The sequence below is a fragment of the Parus major genome, chromosome 8 (genome assembly GCF_001522545.3).
Source record: "Parus major isolate Abel chromosome 8, Parus_major1.1, whole genome shotgun sequence".
Lineage (NCBI taxonomy): Eukaryota > Metazoa > Chordata > Aves > Passeriformes > Paridae > Parus > Parus major.
The window spans coordinates 2,010,991-2,032,160 of record NC_031777.1 but is presented as its reverse complement, the minus strand read 5'-3'; the positions used below and the strand labels follow the sequence as shown (position 1 = coordinate 2,032,160).

Genomic DNA, 21,170 nt, shown 5'->3' with positions numbered 1-21,170 from the left:
CCAGAACTCCTCCTTGGGAACATCCCTGATCCCTCTCCATGCCCAGAACTCCTCCCTGGGAACATCCCTGATCCCTCTCGATGCCCAGAACTCCTCCCTGGGAACATCCCTGATCCCTCTCCATGCCCAGAACTCCTGCTGGGAGCATCCCTGATCCCTCTCCATGCCCAGAACTCCTGCTGGGAGCATCCCTGACCCCTCTCCATGCCCAGATCTCCTCCCTGGGAACATCCCTGATCCCTCTCCATGCCCAGAACTCCTCCTTGGGAACATCCCTGATCCCTCTCCATGCCCAGAACTCCTCCCTGGGAACATCCCTGATCCTTCTCCATGCCCAGAACTCCTTTGGAGAACATCCCTGATCCCTCTCCATGCCCAGAACTCCTTTGGAGAACATCCCTGATCCCTCTCCATGCCCAGAACTCCTCCCTGGGAACATCCCTGATCCCTCTCCATGCCCAGAACTCCTCCCTGGGAACATCCCTGACCCCTCTCCATGCCCAGATCTCCTCCCTGGGAACATCCCTGATCCCTCTCCATGCCCAGAACTCCTCCCTGGGAACATCCCTGATCCCTCTCCATGCCCAGAACTCCTGCTGGGAGCATCCCTGACCCCTCTCCATGCCCAGAACTCCTGCTGGGAACATCCCTGACCCCTCTCCATGCCCAGAACTGCTTGGGAGCACCCTCACCCTGCCTTCAGCAGCCACTGATGCAGCATCTCTCCCTTCCCTGCAGGAACGAAGTGGAGCTCAGCCCTCCCAAAACAGCACCCACAGAGGTGGGATCTGAGGAAGTTGAGCAGCCTGGACACAGGGAATCATCTGAAGTTTGTCAGCAATAAGACCTAAAAATAAAAGCAACTCACAGCATCCTCCAGCTTACCTGGTGGCAGCACATAACAGCTCACAGCTCTGCAGGGACTTGCTGTGACATGTATTTCCAGCTGAAACACCACACAAATCTCACTCCTCACGTGGATCTGCAGACTGTACCTCAGCTCCTCACCTTTCCACACAAATTAAACACTTCCTGTGGCTGAGAGAGCCCATTTGGTTCCCTCACTCAGCTGGCTGCTGAGAAAATGCCTGTTTTCACAAAGCCTTTCTGATTTTCCCACCAAAATCAGCTCATGCCTTACTGGGGCTTCAGCATGCTTCTTTTTTTGGTGAAGTTTTGGGGTTTTGTTGGTTTTTTTTTTAAGCCAATGTGTGTTTACAAAACACTAACCAAATCATAGCAAGGGCCTTAATTTTCCCCAGGTGAAACTGAGTCAAAGTGACTTTGCCAAGTGACCAGGAAGCTGCAGAAATCACAAATATTCTTTGGACCTCGTGAAGAAAAAAACCACAACCTTTATCAGTTTGTCAGAGGCAAGCTCTCAGCTTTGTCATTTTGAGCTGTTTTTAATCCCAGATCCTAAAAGAATGCAACCTGGGAATAACACCAGCTACATTTGAAGGCATATTTCCTATTTATCAGTTATGATTATCAACACTTTGCCTCTGGAGGATCAAAAAAAAACCAAAAAAAAATCAAAAAACCCAAGAACATTTTTTTAACTGAAGGGCTTGGGAAGCTGAAATGAAATGTGACCAACTCTCAGAGCTGCTTTTATGCTGGAAGTTTATTTTGCCCCAAAAGCTTTCAGCCTCGAAATCTTGCCGTGTTTTTGTCAGCTTTTCACTAACACTCCTGAACCCACCTGAGCCCAGGCCCTCTAAGGCCTCACAGATGTGCCTGAAGCTCAGCACAGTGAAACCACAGCTAAGTAAAGCCTTCACTGCACTGCTCCTGTGGGCTGCTCTGTGGGTTTGTTTCTCAGAGCAGCAGATGAGCCACGGTGAGCTGGGAGCATCCCTGTGCACACAGGCGCATCCTCAGCGCGCGAGAGCCAGGACAGGGAGCACCTGATCCCATCACACTGGGCTGGGCCAGCTGGCCTGGGGGGTCCCAGCAGAGGAAAAAGCAGAGGCACAGCAAATGCAGGCAGGACAGAAGGGCAGTGAAGCGTGTGGGGCCAAATCGTGCCTTTGGGCATCGTCGGTGGGCTGCAAACCCCGCTGAGGTAAAGGCAGGCAGCGCCTCCCGGCTGGGCACCGATGCTGGGACATCCCATTTTGTCACTCATTTTGGCAGCTGGTTCTGCCCCCAGCTCCCCAGGACACCTCCATCCCTGGGCTGTGTCCCAAGTACTGCCACAGCACCCAGCTGCAGCACTGGCCACCAGTTTGGCATCCTCCTGGGAGAAGCAGCCTGGTGTTTTCCCCAGCTCCCAGGTTCTGCATTCCTTCCTCCCATGGTCTGATGCTCCAGGAGCAATCTGGATGGATCAGGTTTCTCCACTGACAGCAGCAGCCTGCTGGTGCTTCTGGCTTCTCTGACAGCAGGACAGAGCCCAGGAGCCATCCCTGGAAATTCTGGCCAGCAGCCAGATTTCCCCAGAGAGGTAAGTCACAGCCTCCCTGGGTTTAATCATTGCTCTGTTTTGGGCACAACTTTGGGGTCCCAGCCCTCCAGTGAAACAGCAGAGTGATGGGAGAAGTTGCAAAGGTCACAGAAAGTCGGGAATGTGGCATTTTACAGGAGGCTGGAGGAGCCCAGCCTCACTTCTCTTCATGCCAGAGCAGAAATGCTGCTGTTGCACCCCACAGCCCCCTGTTCCCCACACTGCTGAGACCTGAGCACTCATCTCTGGGTGTCCTTCTGCCTTCTGGGCATGAGGAAGACACAGTGAGCAAGAAAAAAATTAAAAATAAAAAGAGAGCAGAGGGGAAAGGTAAAAAACCCAAAAAGATTGGCACAAGAGGAGTCAGCGTTCTCCTGGTTGCATTTTGTCATTAACAGTTGCTTAGTAAAACTCCCATAATGTATTTAAAAGGCTCTCAGGTCCTTCAGAAGGACTTTTGCTCCAAGACAGGACCACTGATGCAGGTCCTGATGCTGCAGAACCTCTCCTCCTGTGCAGAGGGGACGTGGGAACCTCATTCCTAAAGGAGTGTAGAGTCAATTTTCTAGTCAAGTTTATTTCAAGTTTGTATCTCCATGGAGTCATTGAAAGAATAATAATCCCAGTTTGGAAAAAAAACCACCAAAAACCAAACCCACAAAAAACCAACCTTTTCAACAGCTGAAACATTTCAACTTTTCCATAACAATGTCTAATCACAGTGCAAATCAGAGCCTCCAAAACTCGTGGTTGTTACACCAAACCCCTTGGAATCTTTCCTAATTTAAATCCTCCATACTCTGTCCCTGTGTGTGCTTTCTCCCATCTCCTTACCCACATCTTCAGCTCTTTTGCAGGTGAATAAATAAGAAATAAAAGGAATGATGGTGGGGTCAGACATGGGACAGGAGGTGGTGACATCCTACAGAGAAGGGTCCTGGAAGTCTGCAAAGTGACTGAACATGGGGGTCTGGCGTAAACTGTTGTACACATAGACTGTGAGCTCTGGAAAAACTGCCAGGAAATACTCAGCATAGTCTCCTATTTTGTTGCTGATCCTGAAAGAGAACAAAAGCAAACAGGATTTTTAAAGCTTGTCCAAGGGGGTCAATATTTTAGGATGCCCTTGCAGAGGGAAAGCCTTTCCAGAGGTTTTCTGATAACACAGGGAGGTTTCTAAGAAACCCCAGAGCTGCAACTTTCCTACTCCTCAATCCTCTTTTTACTTTCTTTTATTTTTTTATTCTTTTTTGCTATTCCTTTAATTTTGGACAGCTCTCTCAAGCACATGGTGGGGATTCTTAGGCTTGTCCTGGGCAAAGACAGGACTTGGTGATCCTTGTGGGTCCTCTTCAGCTCAGGATATTCTCTGATCCTATGCACCCATGTCAAGAGCAAGGATGAGAACACGTACCCTTTGTCTTTGTGTTCATCCATGTTTCTCATGAGCCTCAGGAGCTCTATGACATCATTTCTGTATTGGGTAGGGTTTGCATTCCTAGGATTTTCCATGATATATAAAACATCTTCGTCGATCTGAAAGGAAGCACACAGATTATTCCCCGCCTTTCACACCCCACAAAAACCAATAGACTTTGGAGTTTTGCCAGACAATTTGAGAATGACCAACCCATTTAATCACCCCAGTTAGCAGAGCTCCCTTTAGCATCAACATCTTCTGACTACATGCCTTTGATTGAATTGTATTTCCCAGTTGTCTGTATTTTGTGTGGGGCTACTTTTTCCAGTTCCATTTTTAAACAGAGCCCATGAAACACTCAGAAAATCTTCTGCCTGAATGTCTAGCTCAAAGCTCAATCCAAACTGAAGAGGATTACCATTTTGGTCCACTCTGGATAAGGAGAAGTTTTCTTAGTGACAGCTTGAAAAATCCTTTTTTGCTTTGGGTAATATTTGATTTTATTCCATATAGTCTTCAGGAAGCTGAACCTGCTGTGGGATGAGAAGCTTCATTAGCTGCAGAGGGACATCACTTCTCACTGACCCACACCAAAATTCCACCTCCTCTGTACTCCCAGGATTTACTTCTGATTGCTCCAGAAATAGGGATGTTTGCTCAACCCTTCCAAGCCTTGTTCATCACCAGAAGACAAGCTTTGCACAAGGTCCAGAGCCTCCACATAATCTGGGGAATTGGGATCCAAATCCTCCATTCCAACTTGCTGGAGAGGTTTCCTGCCCTCTGTTAAAATGTAGAGCACGAGCCTGCCCAGGGCCTGAAAAAGAGACATCACTGCTCCAGTGCTGCAGGCACACAACGGGAGAGGATTCCTACCCAAAAACCCTGCAGCTGCCCAGAAATGTAAAACACACACCCAACACAATCCTCGACCCTGTGTGCACAAGGACAGAGGAGATGGGCGTCCAAATCAACATCGTTCCCACGAGACATCCACCACTACAGGGGCTTTCCTGGCATTTTGTGGGACTCAAAAATGCCTTTCCCTAGGACCCACAGCTGCAGAGCACCCAAAATTTCAAACCACGGGTTGGTTCACAGAGAACTTGCCTTAAAATCTGACTTTACAAGCTCTTCTTGGCCTTCAATCGACCTTCTTTTATTACCAAAGTCCGCCAAGTAAATTTTGCCGGCTAAATCTGAGGAAATAAGAGAAATTGTTAATAAATAGAGGTGGCAAAGCTTCATACGGTCCATTGCTGACTCCTGGATGGCCCCTTCTTTAAAAAACACTTCTCTGAAGGCATCTGTGATGGGTTGATCTGCCTGCAGAGCCCTGGAGAGGGGGTCAGAGATAATGAGATGTGTAAAGTCGTTCTCTCTGTGAAATTATCCATACTCATTTAAAGAGGAGATCTAAAGCCACCCCATTCAGCACAATGACATCTCCATTTTTACAGACAGCTGTGAGGCACCTTCTCCCCTAAGCTACAGGGAAAGCAAAATGAAAACATAAAGAAAGCAAAACATAACCTATTACGAAGTTCTCGGGCTGTAGGTCCTGGTGAGCAAATCTGAGGGAGTGCAGCTCTCTCAGTGCCTGGAAGATCATCTTCAGAGCAGCTTTGTAATCCTTTTGGCCTTCAGGCTCCTGCAGGTGTTCCTGGAGGTTTTTCTCCCAGAGTGGGAAGCACAAGTACATGCAATCTTTTTCCTTCTCAGACTGGAAGAGCTTCAGCAGATGTTCGCAGTGAGAACATTTTTCAAAGAACTCTTTCTCTTTGTCACCCTCTGTGCCGCGGGTTATTCTCACTGCTACCTCTGTCCCTCCGTGGAGCCCGAGGTAGATGCCATCCTGAATTTTCTGCTGGTTGTATGGAAACATCTTCAGTTTGCCAATCATGGGGCGATGCATTTGATGAAGTTTTTTCAGCTGGGCTCTCCAGTGTTTGCTGTTTGGCTCCCACGCCCTGGGGGTTTCTGGAACAAACCTGGCCTTGTACTCACGGAGAAGGTTTTCCATGCTTCGAGAACGATTTTCCATTGCAATTGCAATCGGGTTCCCAAGATCAGTCCTCGCTCCCTTTTCACACAGCAGCTTTGCTATTTTGTGATCACCTTTCTCCACAGCCACCATCAGGGCTGTGTTGCCCTTCTCATCCATGTCATCAATGTCTATCTCGCCCTTCTCCAACAAAGCTGTCACCAGCTCCGGGCTCTCCATTTCAACAGCCAGGATGAGGGCGGTTTTCCCACACTCATCTTTGCTCTTCACATCCACACCGTGCTCCAGCAGGAAATGAACTATGGGCACAACTGACTCGTACCTTTTTCTGCCCAAATCCTTCTTTAGGGCGTGGATCAAGGCGTTCCTGCCTCTGTTGTCACGGATGTTCACATCAGCCCTCATCTCCTGGACCAGGATTTTCACAATGGAGAATCGGCGCTCCTCGCAAGCGTCCATCAGGGCCGTGGCACCTCCTTTGTGCAGCTTGGCTTTCTCCTCGCTGGTCACCCTCCTCAAATTCACCTCTGCTCCTCTGCTGTACAGGAACCTCAAGGCTTCCTCATTCCCATGCCCCGCAGCCTCCATGAAAGCTGTGAAGCCATTGATGTCCTGGTCGTTAATGTCTGAGCCGCGCTCCAGGAGGAGCTTCAGGATCTCCACGTTCCCTGCTACCCCTGCCACAGTAAATGCAGTGCCACCATTGTCCTTCCTGGCGTGCAGAGAAGCTCCCCTGTCCAGCAGAAGCCAGACCAGATCCTCCTCACCGATTTGCACCGCGGTCTGCAGGGGTGTCCAGCCACTGTCTGCCTTGGAATTCACATCTGCCCCTTGCTCCAGCAGCTCCAGCACGGCCTCTTTATCCCTGTTCCTCAGAGCAAGATTTAGCTCGGAGTTAAGGACTTCTGCTGCCTTCGTGCTGGCAGGGGTGGAGATGTTCTTCTGGTTGGGAGCTGGGTGCTCCATGGTGATCAGAGGGAGGCTCTGGGTTCACCACAGAAGGATGGGAGAGGTGCAGTGCTCGGTGCCTTCCTTGTGGGGGATGTGCCAGGCATGGCTGATGAAACCCATTAGGTGCAGTGTCAAAGACTCAGTCTTCACCTGATTAATGACCAGAAAATGCTGTTTGATTACCTGGAGTAACCTCACCAATTACACCCCATGTCCTGTGTGAGGGGCAGCTGGGGACAGCAATGCCAGTGCCAGCCAGGAGAGCCAAGGCCTGGAGAAAAGCCCAGCTCTAGCACCCATGGACTCCTTGTTTCCTTGCCTGGCCCCAGCTCCTCTCACAGCCCAGGGAGGTGTCCCTGCTGCTTTTGCTGCAAATGTCATCTCAGCCTTGTCACAGGTACCTGATAAGCCATTCCCCAGCCATGGTGTCAGAGATGGGCGTTCCCCTTCGGGTGGCAACAAGTCCTGACTGCCCCTGGTCCAACACCTGGAGCGAGACAGAAAGCCAACCTCAATCCCTCCTGCTTCTACAGGCCATGAGGAGACCATTAGGAAGCCTCTCCTAAGCTTTACACCACGTTAGGAGATTGATCAGGTACAAATTAATTTACCTTTATCTAGCTGGTATCTAGAAAAAGTGAGGCTCCAGTACCCATTTTCTGATCAGCACCTTCAGGAGTTACTGCCTGACAAGCTGAACTGGAAATAAATTACCCAAGCAAATCATGAAAGGGATAGATAAGTCTTAAGGTATAAAAGCAAAGTATAAATTTACATGAATTTACCCTCAGAAAAGCCAAAGATTGTGTTTTGGATGGTTTATTTCCCTGCCCAGCAGGAAACAAACAGAGTATTTAATTGATTCAGATGCATTTCATTTCCTTGTATTAATTTCCACACTTTTTGCCACACAGAAAAAAAAATATATATATATATATATATATATATATATATATAAATTTTTACTTTCCTGGTCAGAAAAGCAGCACAGCATCACCTGGGCACAGTGGGGCTCAAGTTCCTCAGTGCTGTCAAGATGGGGAGGGGGAAGAGAGGGGCTGAGCACCTTCCTCCTCCTCCTCCCAGCAGCAGAGACAGGAGATCTGCCCTCCAGGAAGTGTTTTAATATTTCCATCCCCGCCCCTCTGACTTTTGTCCCCATGAGTCACCCAGCTCCACCTTCTGCCACCCACAACCACACAGCCAGCAAGGCGTCCCCAAATATGTGCTGGCCCCTGGCAGGAAGGAAGGTTTTATCCATTTCCAGGAGGATGCTGGGGTTCTGGGGGAGGTGTTTGGTGGCCTTTTTATCAGCAGGCAGCAGAGAAGTCGTGAGCAAAGCGCTCTCCCCATCTCTTTAGAAACATCTGCTCAGCAGTGGTTCAGGAGCTGAAGTCGTGGAGGCATTGAATGCATCAGGGGTGTGCACTGGGGGACATTTGGGGTTTCATTTTTAAGCTTTCCTCACCTTTTGGTAAATCCATCTGTGTGAGGGGGCTGAATGCTGCTAAATTACAGCCAGGGAATCGCTGAGCTGCAGATCTGTGGGCTCCTCGCTGCTTGAGCAGGGAACTCCCTGGCACCACCCTGGCACCCTGCTCCTCGTAGGCAGCTCTGTGCAAACACCCAGCCTGCTCCTCCAGGCTCTCCTTATCTGCCTGGAAAGGCTCTGCAGGAAATACAGGAATGATCTGTGATCTCCCAGCCAGGTTCCTTCACTGCCCTGTGAGGTGAAATGAGCTCAGCAGAGCCTGTGCAGCTCCCCCAGGCACCTCCACTGGACTGTGCCAGCAGCAGGATTCAGCTCACACCTGAAAAGGGGCTGGAATTGTGTCATTTAACCATCCCTGACCTGTCATGCTGCCTTGGCACATGCACAAACTGGGAATCTGCATATGGACCCGGAGACACAGCCTGATGAGGGCACAAGGGCACGGAAAAGCCTTAAAGGATGGGTGGATGCAGCCCTGCACGTGTTTTCCATGGATTTCCCAATCCTTATGGATGCCTGCACTGCAGCTTTTGCTAAACTCTGCCCCTGTTCCTCATTGTGGTGTTGGGCATCCTGCTTCCCACAGCATCCACAGGGTCTGGGAACATCCCACGGTCTCTGCATGGAATTCTGTAGGGTTTGTGCTGCCACAGGAGACCTTGACACAGCCCCACAGGGAGAGAGAGACTGTGAAAACTCAGGGGGCAATCTCCAGTCTATCTCAAGGCTGCCAGGATCTCATTTTAATTCACTCCTTTAATTCCTTCAAGTGAGGATCTCTCCCAGTTTGACCAAGGCTGTTTTAATTCATTTTAATTTACTCCTTTAATTCCTTCAAGGGAGGATCTCTCCCAGTTTGACCAAGGCTGTGGCTGCAGCTGCTGGTGGTTCAAGCACCCATTTGCAGGCTGCAAAACACACAAACAACCAGAGCAAGGGCATATCTCAGCTTCAAAGCCAAAAAAGGCATCCAAAAAAAGAAGCCAAAAGACATAAAATAAAAAAAAAAAAGCCAACATAACAACATCACATCGCCCACCCACCCAAGTGCAAGAGCCTTCTTCATCTTGCTGGTTTAATTAAAGTCATTTATTATCCTGTGGTGGGAAGATGAAAAACCCTAGGATGGTAAGAACCCAAACCCTACAGTGGTGGGAAAGAGGTGTTTGCAGCCAGCAGAGCTGGCAGGAGCATCCTGTGCCTGCATTCAGCAAAGAAGAATTTGCTGGTAGTGCTTTCCTCATCCAAATTATTTTTCAGAGCCATCAGTTTAAACTCTGAGTCCCTGCAACAGTTTCCAGGGAATGAAAGGGTCTCCAAGGTTTTCTAAAGAATGGGAGTAACAGAGCTCCTCTCCACCACCATTCTGTAGCCTCTGGGTTATGGAGTTTGTGCTTTGTGTTTGTATTTATGTATTTATGTATTTATGTATTTATGTATTTGTACATCTGCAGTGATTATTTGCCCCCACGCACCCAGGGACTCAGGAGATGAACTGCTGAGACACAGACAGCAGGGAAATCAAGGGCACAGCTAAGCAAATCTCCCTTTTCCTCCATTCTGCTGGATTTACACCCATTTTTGCATCCCTTCCCCTGAGATGACATCTCCCGAGAATCCTTGTCCTGCCAGCAGCCACAAATAAACACGAGGCAAAACGTGGCAACAAAAACTGCCTGCCAAGGGTAAAATCATTTTTTAAAGGAGCTATGAATAGTAGGGTGAGGGTTTTTTTCTTCATGTTCCTTTCACGTGCTTTCTTATTATATTTCCAAGTAGGAACATCCCAGGGTTTATGTGCTTGGCCACGCTGATGTGACTTCCAGAGCTGGAAAACAGCCCACAGAAGGATGGCAGGTGATGCTACCCATGGAGGAGCATCAACCACTTCTCACAGAACTATTTAGGTTTGAAAAGAACTCCAAGATCATTGACTCTAACCTCCAAAATCATCGAGTCCAGCCATCATCCATCACCGCCAAGCCCACCACTGAACCACATCACCCCATATCTGTGCCTTTTATGGAGTGTTTTTACATTTCTTAAACTTCATTTTCTGGTTTTTTAGACTGCTGCTCCGTCCTCATCACCACCAAAAAAGACATTTTTGCCAGCAGGGAAGGAGAGGTGAGGGCAGCAGCGAGGCAGGCAGGGACCTCACCAAGCAGGGCAGCACATCCCAATCCCTGGGCAGGGAGAGCAGGGCACAACCACTTAAAAAACAAACACTTAAAGCCCAGAGCAGCCCAAAGAGGTCAGACAAGGAGTCAGGCTGAGCTCCTGAGCTTAGATACCTTCCCCAAGGAGAGCAGGTGGATCTCCAGCAGGATTTCTCCCTGCTGCTCCTCATCCCCATCCTTGCCCCCAGGCTGTGGCTGCACCAAGTCCGAGCTCCCCTCCAGCACAGGCAGGAGGGCTGCAGACCCCAGCACTGCCCTCAGTGCCCCAGCAGGAGCAAAAAGCACAAAAATCATCTCTCATTCCTCCTCAGCCCCCCAGGCAGCCCAGGGGTACAAATCCTTGTGTGCAGCTGGAGCGGGTTGGCAACCTTGGCATTCAGGGGAGCACATCAGCTGTGAGCTCTGGCACTTGGATCAGGGAAAAGGCCTCCAAGTGGAAGCTGCAGAGCGATGGCAGCCAGCTGCTCCCACCCTGCTGACTGGCCTGGGGGCTGGCAGAGTGCTGCAGAATGTTTGGCATGTTTGAAATGGCTCGGTGCAGCCACTCTGCTGCTGAGCTTCCTCCAAAAGAACATATCCAGATAACATTTTACGGCTTTGCTCCTTTTTTAAAGAAAGGAGGAATAAATCACGGATGTACACACGTGTAGACTGTTGTCACATGTGTGCATCCATGGAGAATGAAAGCTCAGAACTCCTACACTTAAATATCTGCACACCCACCTGCTAAATCCTTGTAGTGCACTCCTGCATCCATGTCCTGAGACCACCCCAGAGCTGCTTGGTCCCACTGGAGCAGCGACCTTCTGGCTGCAGGAGCCCCTGAGCTGCTGCTGGGAATGCTCCTGCTCCCAGGGCACAGGAAAATGGATTTTTTTCCACCAAATAAATCCACACCACCCCCCACCCATGGAAACCTGGCCCTGGAGCAAGTTTGTGTTCACAGCCTGGGGGACAGGGCAGTGCCAGCCCCCACAGTGGCTCCCTGGAGCTCAAATCCCTTCAGCTGCTTCCAAATTTGCAGCCTCTGCCCTGGGAAACTTCAGCCAGGGTTTATTGGGAGTGACCACAGCCGGCCCAGGGAAACTTTGGCTCCTTTTTCTCAAATGTGGTTTTGTGGGTTGGGGATTTTTTATTTCTTTTTTATCCCACCCCCACCCTGAGGCGCTTTTTTTGTTGTTGTGTTTTGGCAGCAGCCACAGCTGGATGCAAGGCTCGCTTTTAGTGACTGGGTTTTCTCTTTGGGAAGCATCTCTGAGGAAATTGGGCTGCAAATGGGATTGTCCAGGATGAGCTGAGGGGTCTGAGAGCTGCCACCACCGAGGCTGAGGCAACAAGAACACACACAGCCTCACATTTCCTTCTAAAGAAAGCTCAAAAAGGTTTTAATTCCATATTTTTATTACTATTTTATTTTGCTGTTGTTGGCCTGGTTTATTTTTTTTAATGAAGAATCAGTTTTAAATTAACTTCAAGGCATGCAAGACAAAGTGTTCATATTTTTCATCCAGCAGCTGCAGTTAAAGAAAAAAAAAAACAAAACAACACCACCATTATTTTGGATTCTAGCTGCTTTTAGTCTGCTTTACTGCTCTCTTTCCTGACAAGTAATTTAAATATTTCCTGGATACTTTTCAGCTCATTTCTTCCCTCTGACATGGACAAAGATCAGATGGAGATGGAAACTGCTACGATCCCAAATTACCGGGCTTGTAAGACAAGGCCATGCTTAATTTAAAAGGAAATGAAATGTGAGGGGAAGCTCAACCTGCTTTCCTCTGGACAGGTGGGGATGGAGCAGGTTCCATGTGTTTTACAGTGCCTGCTGATCTTTAGCCCCTGCTTGGCTGTGTCAGAGGGGACAGGAGGTTCTGTTGCAGCTGCAGCTGCTTGTAAAATGCATTTGAATGGCAGGGGGTGGCTTGTGCTGATAGTAACACCTTGGAACATGAATTATTCCAGTTATTCCCCCGTGATTCCAGCTCCTCCTCGGCAGTCCCCTCACGCTCTCCTCCGCTGACGCAGGCCAGTTAATTCTGCCTTCCAGAACACGCAATAAATAGAGAGCAGGCAACTGAAATAAAACCATATTTCGGTTGGGATTTTATTCCAAGCACTTGGGGTGCTCCTCTCCTGCACACAGGCAGCCCTGGGTGTGCTTCCATGGGAAAGCTTTGTCCATGCAAGCCTGCCCTTCCCTCCCAGAGCATTCCAGGGAAGTGCTCAGACCTCAAAGAACAGGATGGTTTTTAATAACCCCTCTGATAGCAGAGAGTTTCCTCCTCGTCAATGGATTCAACCATCAGGTGTGTTACTGAGAAAAATCAAGTGTTATTTATGTCAGTGACCCAAAAGCAGGGTTTTTTTCCTGCATCCTCTCGATTTTAAGATATTTGTGTTTTACTAATACCGAGCAGATATTGGGAGCTGCAGTCCTGTAAAGGGCTCAGAAATTATGAGTAATACAAGAAATATTGGATAGCCTGGCAGTTCAGACATTCAGAACTTCCCTTCTTCCTTCATTCTTTTTATGAACCATCCAGTTTTCTTTGATAAACCAAATACCACAAAGATTTATGCTTCAAAAGTCTTCCCCCTTCCTTTTCTGCTCATGACACTGTCGCTTTTAAAGAGACTGGAAATTGCCCCCTGAGTCACCCAACGCAAGCAGCTTTGCAAAGCATCCAGAATTAGAATGTAAAATTCAATTGAAAGTCCACAACCAAAAAATAAATAAAATAAAATAAAATACAGACCCAGCCCATGCTGTCAGGGTGTTTTTCTCTTTGCATTTTATTTTGTAATGACAACATTATGTTGGTAATGAGAACAGGCCATTGTGCATCGCTGGCTTCAGTAACACAGCAAAGGTGGTTCCAGTTGTAAAAAATAAATAGGAAATAAGAAAGCAGCTGATATCTCCCTGTAAACACAGCCAGGAGGCTCAGAGCTGGGACCAGGATGGGGATGGTGGAAGAGGACACGGAGTAACATCCCCAAACTGGTCCTTGGTCCCTTGCTTTGCCCAAGCAGCTGGGAAAAGCCCAAAGGATGCTGTGCTCTGGCTGTTGCTGAGACAGGGGGGCAGGAGAGAGCTCCCTCGGCAAGGAGTGAGTACCAGTGGGATAAGGATCTCCAGGTTTGGGCTTTAGGGATAAAAGGAAGCTCAGCAGGGAGCAGTGCCGTGGCACATTCCCCAGGAGCCAGCACAGGCTCCACATCACCCACCCACCCTGCCACCACTGCTGCCAAGTGGGATCCACACCTCTCCAGGACCCCAGAATTCCTGCTGAGAGGCACTTTCTGAAGAGCTGCCCCCCAGTCTGGGCTGATGACGTGTCCTGCCACCCCTCGGGGTCACTGAATTCTCGTGAGCTTTGGCTCACTCTGTGGGTTTCTGGTAAAGTGCTGTGGCTGCAGACTGGTTCCACCATCCAAGGGAGCACCGAGCCCAATCACAAACCCAGGCAAAGCCCCGGGTTTTCTCTCCCCTGTGGGAAAATCAAGTTTTCCATAGGGCTGCTCACCAGAGTGGCTGTTTGACCTCTCTGTTCCCTGCTTAGGACGAGCTGCTGTGTGCTGAGATGCCTTCCACATCTTTAAGGGGAGAGAGGGAACACCATGGGCTGCAGAGCATCCTTGCACCGCCTTCTGTGGCCCTCCAAACCCTCTAGCAGCTCTCCCTGCTGCTACTGCTGTACCTCACTCCACAAATCTGTCCAGTCCTCTCAAATCATTACACAGAAAAGGTGGGAGGCATGCTAAGTGCTACAGCAGCTAAAATAATTTAATTTACAAGCTCCTGAGAGCAAGGGACATGCGTGTGTGTGCTTTCAGCAGTGCTCCTCTGATAAATACAGGTATAATAATAATAACAACAACGATGAAATAAATAACGATAATAGGAATGAAAGGTCGAGCACGTGACCTAAGATTAGGTGCGATCTGGAGGTCGTGGAGCTCAAGCGAGGGATGAAAACACCGCTGCACTTGGAAGGAGGTGGAAAGCTTCGATGCAGAGCATGCATAGGACACAGCTGGAGGATCTTGGGCTCAGGAGAAGGATCCAGCTGAAAACGCCACGTAGTTTCGGGGCTTTTATCCCGGCCGTTCCCTGCGAGTGGGAATGGAAGTCTCCTGTGCTGGCCCCGCCAGGTCCGAGAGCAGGTGGGAGCTCTTCGGTTGTGGATGCTCAGGGGAATCCCATTTTTCCCTGGACCCGCAGCTCAAAATCATTTCTTTCCGCGTCCGCGGCGGCGGCGGCGCGGGTCTCCGGCCGAGCTGCGAGGGGAGGCTCCGGGCTCCCCACCCGGGGAGGAACTCCGGCTCCAGGTGCTGGGGATCCTGCTAAAATTCCAGAACTTCAGCCGAAACCCCGCGGCTGGCGGGCTCAGCCCCCTCAAACCGCGTCCCACCCTGCCCTGGCTGGTCCCCCCGCCGCGCCTCGCGGCTGGGCTCAGGTGTGCGAGCGCTTGCTGGCACCGCGGCTGGCGGCCTGCTTGCTCATGTCCTGGTAGGAGGCGGATTTCAGGAAGCGGGGGTAGGAGTCCTTCTCCATCAGCGTGCGCGTCTTGGCCTGGGCCTCGTTGAAGCAGGCGGAGGTGGCCCCCGAGAGGTTCTTGCGGGTGATCTCCCTGGTTTCGTGGTCGATGTTCACCTGCAAGGCAGCAGCGCTCACAAACGTTAACTCCTCTCCTATGTGAGGGCAAGAACTGCTTTTAATCCGTCTCCAGATGGGGGTGAAGATGCTCACAAACCTTTCTTCCCCTTCATGGTTAGGCTCAATTTCTGTTCCCACATTAACGAGCCAATCTGATTGGACCACAGCATCAAGAATTTGAAGCTCTCATGAGCAAGAGCACATCTTCCCACTGATCCAAAACAACTTGATTAAAACCCACCAGGATATTTTTATTCCTTTCCCACCCTATTTGATGCCACAGGAAATGCTCTCACCTCCCTGGGCGCCTCACTTTGGACAAACTCCTCGAAGATCCTGTTGGCTTTGGAGGCCAGCTTGGTTTTCGACCGGGTCTTTTTGAAGTCCTCGCATGCCAGCCAGAAGTCGAGGTTCTCCTCGCTGAATTCAGTCTTCAGGAAGGTGTGGAAGGCATTTACCCCACCTGGGGAGGGGACAGAAGAGCAGTTAATGGGACAGAAGGCAGGGAGGAAGAGGAGCAGCAGCAGACACTGCCTGGCGAGAGCGTCGCCCTGGGAGCTCAGACCGTGACATCTGCAGATTTCCTTTCCCTGCGGGCAAATTCCACCCTCTGAGACACTGCTAATTGGCCTCTAGACTCCAATAAAATCCTTTCCCACAGGCAAGTAATCCTCTGGTTTTATTTATCTGACCTTTCTGTAATGAGGCTTCAGAGTATTTTCTTTACAGCTTCGGGGAAGAGCTAATTCTACCTAAGGAGAAGCGCGCTGACGCATCGGAACGCTGCAGGAGCTGAGCAGCAGTGCCTTGATTTTGATTTCTCAGCAGAGATCTGGGGGGGAACGAGATGCTGAGGATGGGAGAGTAACTGCAGCAAGGATTTCACAGTTGTGCTGGGAGGGTGGATTAAGTTACCAAGCTGGAGATGCTCCTTAGCCATCACAGCACGTGAGGAAGGCTGGGAAAAAAATACACTTGGCCCCGGACTAATGCTGTGGAAGGACTTTGTCTGGCTGAGGAAGATCTTTTAAGGTAGACAACTACTTTTGGATTAAAATTTGGGGCTTCTGCCATTGTGCAGAGCCAGGTGTAAGGAGGGGATGATGTGTGGGACTTAAAAAGAGATCCCATCTCTGGGACTGGAGAGGGAGACAGCATCTCACAGGAGCCCTGTGCATCACAGACACACAGCTGATACCAGAGCAGGGAAAGGCCACGGTTATTCAGTAAAACAGCTGGATTCCTTCTCCCTGTGGAGGAGCCATCCCCGGGGGCACAGGACAGACAGACAGAGGGCAGCAATGCAGTTGTCTGGACAAGCCTGAGGGGAGGCGGCTGCATCGCTGCTTCCACCAGGCACCGAGAGCAGGCGCTGCCTTCTCCGGGTTTTGGGGAAAGGGGAGCTTTGGGAATAGCACGATGCTCCCCCTGGAGGGCTGCTCCTCATGGGATGCCCGTGACAAAGCTCCTGTCCCAGGCGACACAGCATTTCTGCCCCCTCAAAAACACACAGCCAGGAGGAAAGGGTACAGCTTCGTGGGGCAGGCAAAATGAGGCCTCAGATCTGGGCAGGAAAGGGACTTATTTCAAAATCCTAAAACACCTCATTTGAGGAGGAGGGGAGGTTTCATTGTGCACCGACTCCAGCCATACAGCTCACTGCGAGTACATCTGTCCTACACGCTGTCACCAAGAGAAGAAAACAAAATGCTACTCACTTTTGCTCTTGAGGAGCTGGTCAAAGGACTCCCTCCATTCCAGCACATCTCGGGAGGAGTCTCTGGAAAAGACAAAAGGATGTAAGGCTCGCTGTCCAGCGGTGAGGGATGGGAGCACTTCAGTTGTGCAGCTCCATCGATGGGAGACAGCGGATTTCGGCAGGAAACCAAAGCCAGAGGCCAATATCCATTACCTGTGGGCTCTCTTTCCTCTCTCCTCCCTTTCTTTTACCTTCCCTGATGGCTCACCCGACCTCAGCTCCATGCTGCTGGCCAGGAGGTTCTCTGGGGGATGCTCAGAAAAACCCTTTTCTGACGATACAAGTCCAGCAGGTTCTCTAGGGAGTGCTCAGAAGAGCCCTTTTCTGCTGGTGCCGCTCCAGGAAGAGCCCCTTCCCCTGAGCAGCAATATTTAGTGCTCTGTGTTTGATGCTGCCTGCATTCCCAAGGATCCCAGCCACCGGGAAGAGCAGGAGCCCCGCAGGTTCTCCTCTTGCCAAGGCCCTGCTCTCTGTGCCTAATGCCAGAGCATCCGTTCCCCGGCAGGATTTTATAAGCGCTGGAGCTGGGAAGTGATCCGCCTTCCCGGCCCGCCTGGGTGGGACTACGTGGAGGGGGGAGCTGTGCTCTGTGCTGCGCAGATGGGCAGGAGCATCCCTCGGGAAAGGCTGCTCCAAGGGGACCTGGCCCTGCCTGAACCTGGGCCAGAGCCCTGCTTGGCTTACCTGCGCCTGGAGCCCAGCTGCAGCTTGCTGGAGCTCCCAGTCTTGTGTCCCAGCTCGGGTTTGTGAAGCAGGATGCCCAAGCGGGTCTTCAGATCCTTGGCTCTGGAAGGGAGGAAGGGAGGGAGGGGAGAGGTGGGGTGGCTGGACCGTCAGTCCCCTGCCGCCACCCCCTCGGCTGGCAGGGGCTGCACCCCACGGGCTCGGGGGCACAGCCCTCGCTCCCCAGCTTCAGCCACTTGTTTGCTCTCTGGTGTGTGAAATAAATGCTCCCCACTTGCTTTTTCCTGCTCCCTGGCAACCGCGCTCGGCAGCGCAGGGAGCCCGGGGGACTGTTCTCTCCTGCTGTATCCCCAGGCGGAGATATATGGAATATAAAACACCACGAGCTCTTTCCTCTGGGGCAGGTAAGAGAGCAGCTGCTGAGTGCCCAGCTGGAGCCCCCCCAGCTCTCCCGGAGCTCACCTGGCTCCTGTTCCCATCCCGCACTCCCGGCAGCTCCCAATCCAAACTGGAGAAGCACCGCGATTTCTTTCCGCCGGGCAGAGCGGGAGCATCTCCTTGCTGCCAGGATGCTGCTGCTCCCCTGCTCTGTGTTTTGGGGTGCCCTTGGGTCCCCAGGAGCCTGTCACCAGGCCGTGGAGAGGGCAGCATCCACCTACCCCATGCCTTTAGGGGGCAGCGGCGGCAGCGATGCTCCTGTGCCAGAGGCTGGGATGCTCCTGCCTGTGCCAGAGGCTGGGATGCTCCTGCCTGTGCCAGAGGCTGGGATGCTCCTGCCTGTACCAGAGGCTGGGATGCTCCTGCCTGTCCCAGAGCTGAGGGCACGGAGGAGGCAGCTCCCTGCCCAGGGAGGTGTCTGCGGCAGCAGAAGCGGCTTCTGTCTGTCCCCAGGGTGTCCCCGGGACGCCGTGTGGCCCCGCTGCTGTTTGCGGCTCGTTCAGGCGTCCCAAGGCGCCCGTACAAAAATAAGGGTTTAAAATGTCAAGCCGGCAGCGTAGGGCTTTGCGGGAGGAGCAACATGTCACTAAACAGTTCAGCCGCGGTGACAAAAATACTCCTGCTGCTGCCAGCTCGGAGCGAGATGTGCAGAGGCAGAGCCGGAGAAAGCCTGGTGTGTTTGTACAGCCCTGGGCAGCCTCCTCTCCCTCCGCTTGTTTCACCTCCGTGTTCCCCTCCTGGGGAAGCAGAAGGGATGCAGCCACACAGCATCACTCGGCTGCGTGTTTCCTCGAGGTCTGCACCCCACTTTCCACCCTACATCACATCACGGGCTGGTCCAGCTGCATCTTTTCCAGCGAACCCTCCGGCTCCCAGAAGCGCCTTACCTTTCCAGGCAAGTGATGGGCAGCGCGGCTACGCCCCGGCACATGCTGAGAGCTGGGCACCCAGGCATCCAGCAACTCATCGGCTCCTTAGGGATGGGCAGAGGGGGTGCGAGAGGCTGCTGAGGCACCAGCTGCCCCTCGGTCCTTTTGCGGCAGCGGAGCGGAGCCGCGCTTTATATCGGGTGGGAGGCGGGAGAGCGGGGAGGGGGACCCAGCATCGCTCCAGCCTCCAGCCAACCAAAAGCTGCTCAGGCAGCCAAGATAAGAGCTTAGGTAAGTTTGTGTGTGCTGGTAAAGGAGGGGGGAGTGGGAGGCCCAGGCTCGTCCTTGAGCATCACAGTCATAGCCGCTTCCTCGAGAAACGGAGGGGGGAAAAAAATCCAGGCTCTTTTCCACCGACGTGTGGAGCCTGCTGAGTAACCGGAGGGTGGGACAGCGAGGGACAGGACAGACGCTGCAGCCCCGTCCTGCTGCGAGGAGCTATTCCAAATATTCCACCTTCCAAACCTCCCCGCGCTCCCAGCACCGCAGGCTCTGCCCGAGTGGTTTAGGCAGGGGGTGGCAGCCCCCAGCGGGGTCAGGAGGGTTTGTGCTTCCTGGGGTGATGCAGAGGGTGTAATGTTTCCATTTCCCTCTTCATGGCACTGCCAGCTCACAGCTGGAATGTAGAAGGACAATGTCTGGCCCTGTGTGCTGGCTGAAGTCACTTCTTCATCACAAATTCCCTGCTGGTGTGTGTGGGGAGGGAAGGGGTGTGCATCAAAGAGAGCCAAAACCTGGGAAAGCATCGGATAATGGAGGATCCTGATGAGAGCTGAAAACTGAAATTTGAATTAAAAGCCGAGGAAAGGTTGGAAACTGGAGAGGAAGGACTGAGCCAGCAAAAGAGAAAGGGTTAAACCAGTGCACACCAGCAAAGCCCAGGGTCTGGTGCTACAAGAACCAGAGGTCTGTGAGAACCAACTGGTGAGGTCAGGCTCACACAGGATCCCAGAGCTGCCCTCCCTGCAATTCCCCAGCTCAGTGGCTCTGGAAATGAGTGACTTTAAACCCCCCCTGCTCATGGCCAGCCGAGCACAAGGCCACAGCTGCCACTTCCACTCCTCATCCTCTCCCTTCCTCCCTGCTATTCCCAGCTCAGACATTTTTCCAGAGCTCCAGTTGTCTCCTACCCTTGCTGCCTGCATTCATCACACCCAGCACGTTGCCAGAGCATCTTTCCCAGGAGAGATGAACTGTGCCAGGAGAGTGGCAGCACGAAACCATCTCGGCCCTGGGCCAGGGAGAAAGGCTCTTCTCAAGCTGCCTTTGGGATGAGGATATCTGGATGGGAGACTTTGGGAGGAGCATGAGGCACCTCAGCCCCACTGAGCAGTAAAGGAGAATCCTGTCTTTCTCTCATCACTTAGGAGAAGCCACAGAATGGTCTTGCTCATGGACAGACAGGAAAAATGCATCAGGACAAATGAGTGAACACACACTTTCAGCTCCTCTCTCAGCTCTAATGTAAGAGCAGCCTCTTTCCCGATGGCTCTGGGCTTTTTCACTCAAATAATCAAGTTTAAGCCTTCTTGGTTAGCAGATATTCAGCTACAGATAAATGGCTGGAGTTACAAGAAGCTCTTACTCACATCTTCCCTGTGCCTTAAAACCGTGATCAGAGCTGTGATCCTTGCTGTGGACTGAAGGGAAGATCTGCAAAGTCACAGGATGCTCTGGTAACTCTCCCTGGTGCTCGAGGCATGGTGTGAGCAGGTCATGCCAAGAGGAAAACCTCCAGGAGCCCGGCCACGTGTTGCAGGCACACGGGACAGAGGATTTCTGGCTGCAGCTCCACGGTGCCTGGCACAGCCACTGTGCTGGGAAGGAGCCACGTGCTGCTGGAAGCAGCCAGGCAAATGTAACTATGGCAAAAACACAGCTGGGATGGCAGCAGCAGCAACTGGTGAGGAGCAGGAGGGATGTGAGCCAGAGCAGAGGAACTCTGCACATCTCTGCCTTGAGATTACAGCCTGCTGACACTGTCCCCTCTTTGCTCCAGGCTCCCTGCTGCTTTTCCCAGAGAAATAAAATGCATTGGGAAAGTGTGTGTGTGTGGTTTTGGGCAAAAAACCTGGGATCAGGTGAGGCCAGGCTGGCAGTGAAGGAGAGGTGAGGAACTGCCCATGGTGGGACAGACAGAGCCCTGGGGAAGGGAAGGTGTGGGAAGGTGTGGGAAGGTGTGGGAAGGTGTGGGAAGGGAAGG

General features: G+C 51.7%; 3 protein-coding genes across 8 annotated transcripts in view; 1 reads left to right on the top strand and 2 right to left on the bottom strand.

The window, feature by feature from the left end:
• RGSL1 (regulator of G protein signaling like 1) overlaps window positions 1-2,016 on the top strand; it is a 17,717-nt gene extending 15,701 nt beyond the window's left edge. The window contains exon 19 of the mRNA XM_015635618.2: window positions 739-2,016. Within this exon, the coding sequence (XP_015491104.2) occupies window positions 739-851 (113 nt within the window). The 3' untranslated portion in view covers window positions 852-2,016. The remainder of the gene's footprint in view (window positions 1-738) is intronic.
• Window positions 2,017-3,005: 989 nt separating this feature from the next.
• RNASEL (ribonuclease L) lies at window positions 3,006-7,953 on the bottom strand. 5 transcript variants are annotated; one of them, XM_015636932.3, is made up of 9 exons: window positions 7,823-7,953; window positions 7,437-7,524; window positions 7,227-7,312; window positions 5,403-6,975; window positions 4,980-5,068; window positions 4,496-4,686; window positions 4,288-4,402; window positions 3,864-3,985; window positions 3,006-3,507 (listed from the first exon to the last, which is right to left on the bottom strand). In XM_015636932.3, the coding sequence occupies exons 4-9, from the start codon at window positions 6,838-6,840 to the stop codon at window positions 3,372-3,374; spliced, it is 2,091 nt and encodes a 696-aa protein (XP_015492418.1). In that variant the 5' UTR covers window positions 6,841-6,975; window positions 7,227-7,312; window positions 7,437-7,524; window positions 7,823-7,953; the 3' UTR covers window positions 3,006-3,371. The 5 variants fall into 5 exon arrangements, with proteins under 5 accessions (XP_015492418.1, XP_015492419.1, XP_015492421.1 ...); XM_015636933.2 differs by lacking the exon at window positions 7,823-7,953 and adding an exon at window positions 7,611-7,755; XM_015636935.3 differs by lacking the exon at window positions 7,823-7,953 and having other exon boundaries at window positions 4,288-4,399; window positions 7,437-7,756.
• A 6,316-nt stretch (window positions 7,954-14,269) lies between these two features.
• Window positions 14,270-19,224, bottom strand: RGS16 (regulator of G protein signaling 16). Of its 2 annotated transcripts, XM_015636929.3 has the most exons (5): window positions 18,926-19,224; window positions 17,601-17,702; window positions 16,876-16,937; window positions 15,454-15,620; window positions 14,270-15,154 (listed from the first exon to the last, which is right to left on the bottom strand). In XM_015636929.3, the coding sequence occupies exons 1-5, from the start codon at window positions 19,003-19,005 to the stop codon at window positions 14,954-14,956; spliced, it is 612 nt and encodes a 203-aa protein (XP_015492415.1). In that variant the 5' UTR covers window positions 19,006-19,224; the 3' UTR covers window positions 14,270-14,953. The 2 variants fall into 2 exon arrangements, with proteins under 2 accessions (XP_015492415.1, XP_015492416.1); XM_015636930.2 differs by lacking the exons at window positions 17,601-17,702; window positions 18,926-19,224 and adding an exon at window positions 17,070-17,530.
• Window positions 19,225-21,170: the final 1,946 nt, after the last annotated feature.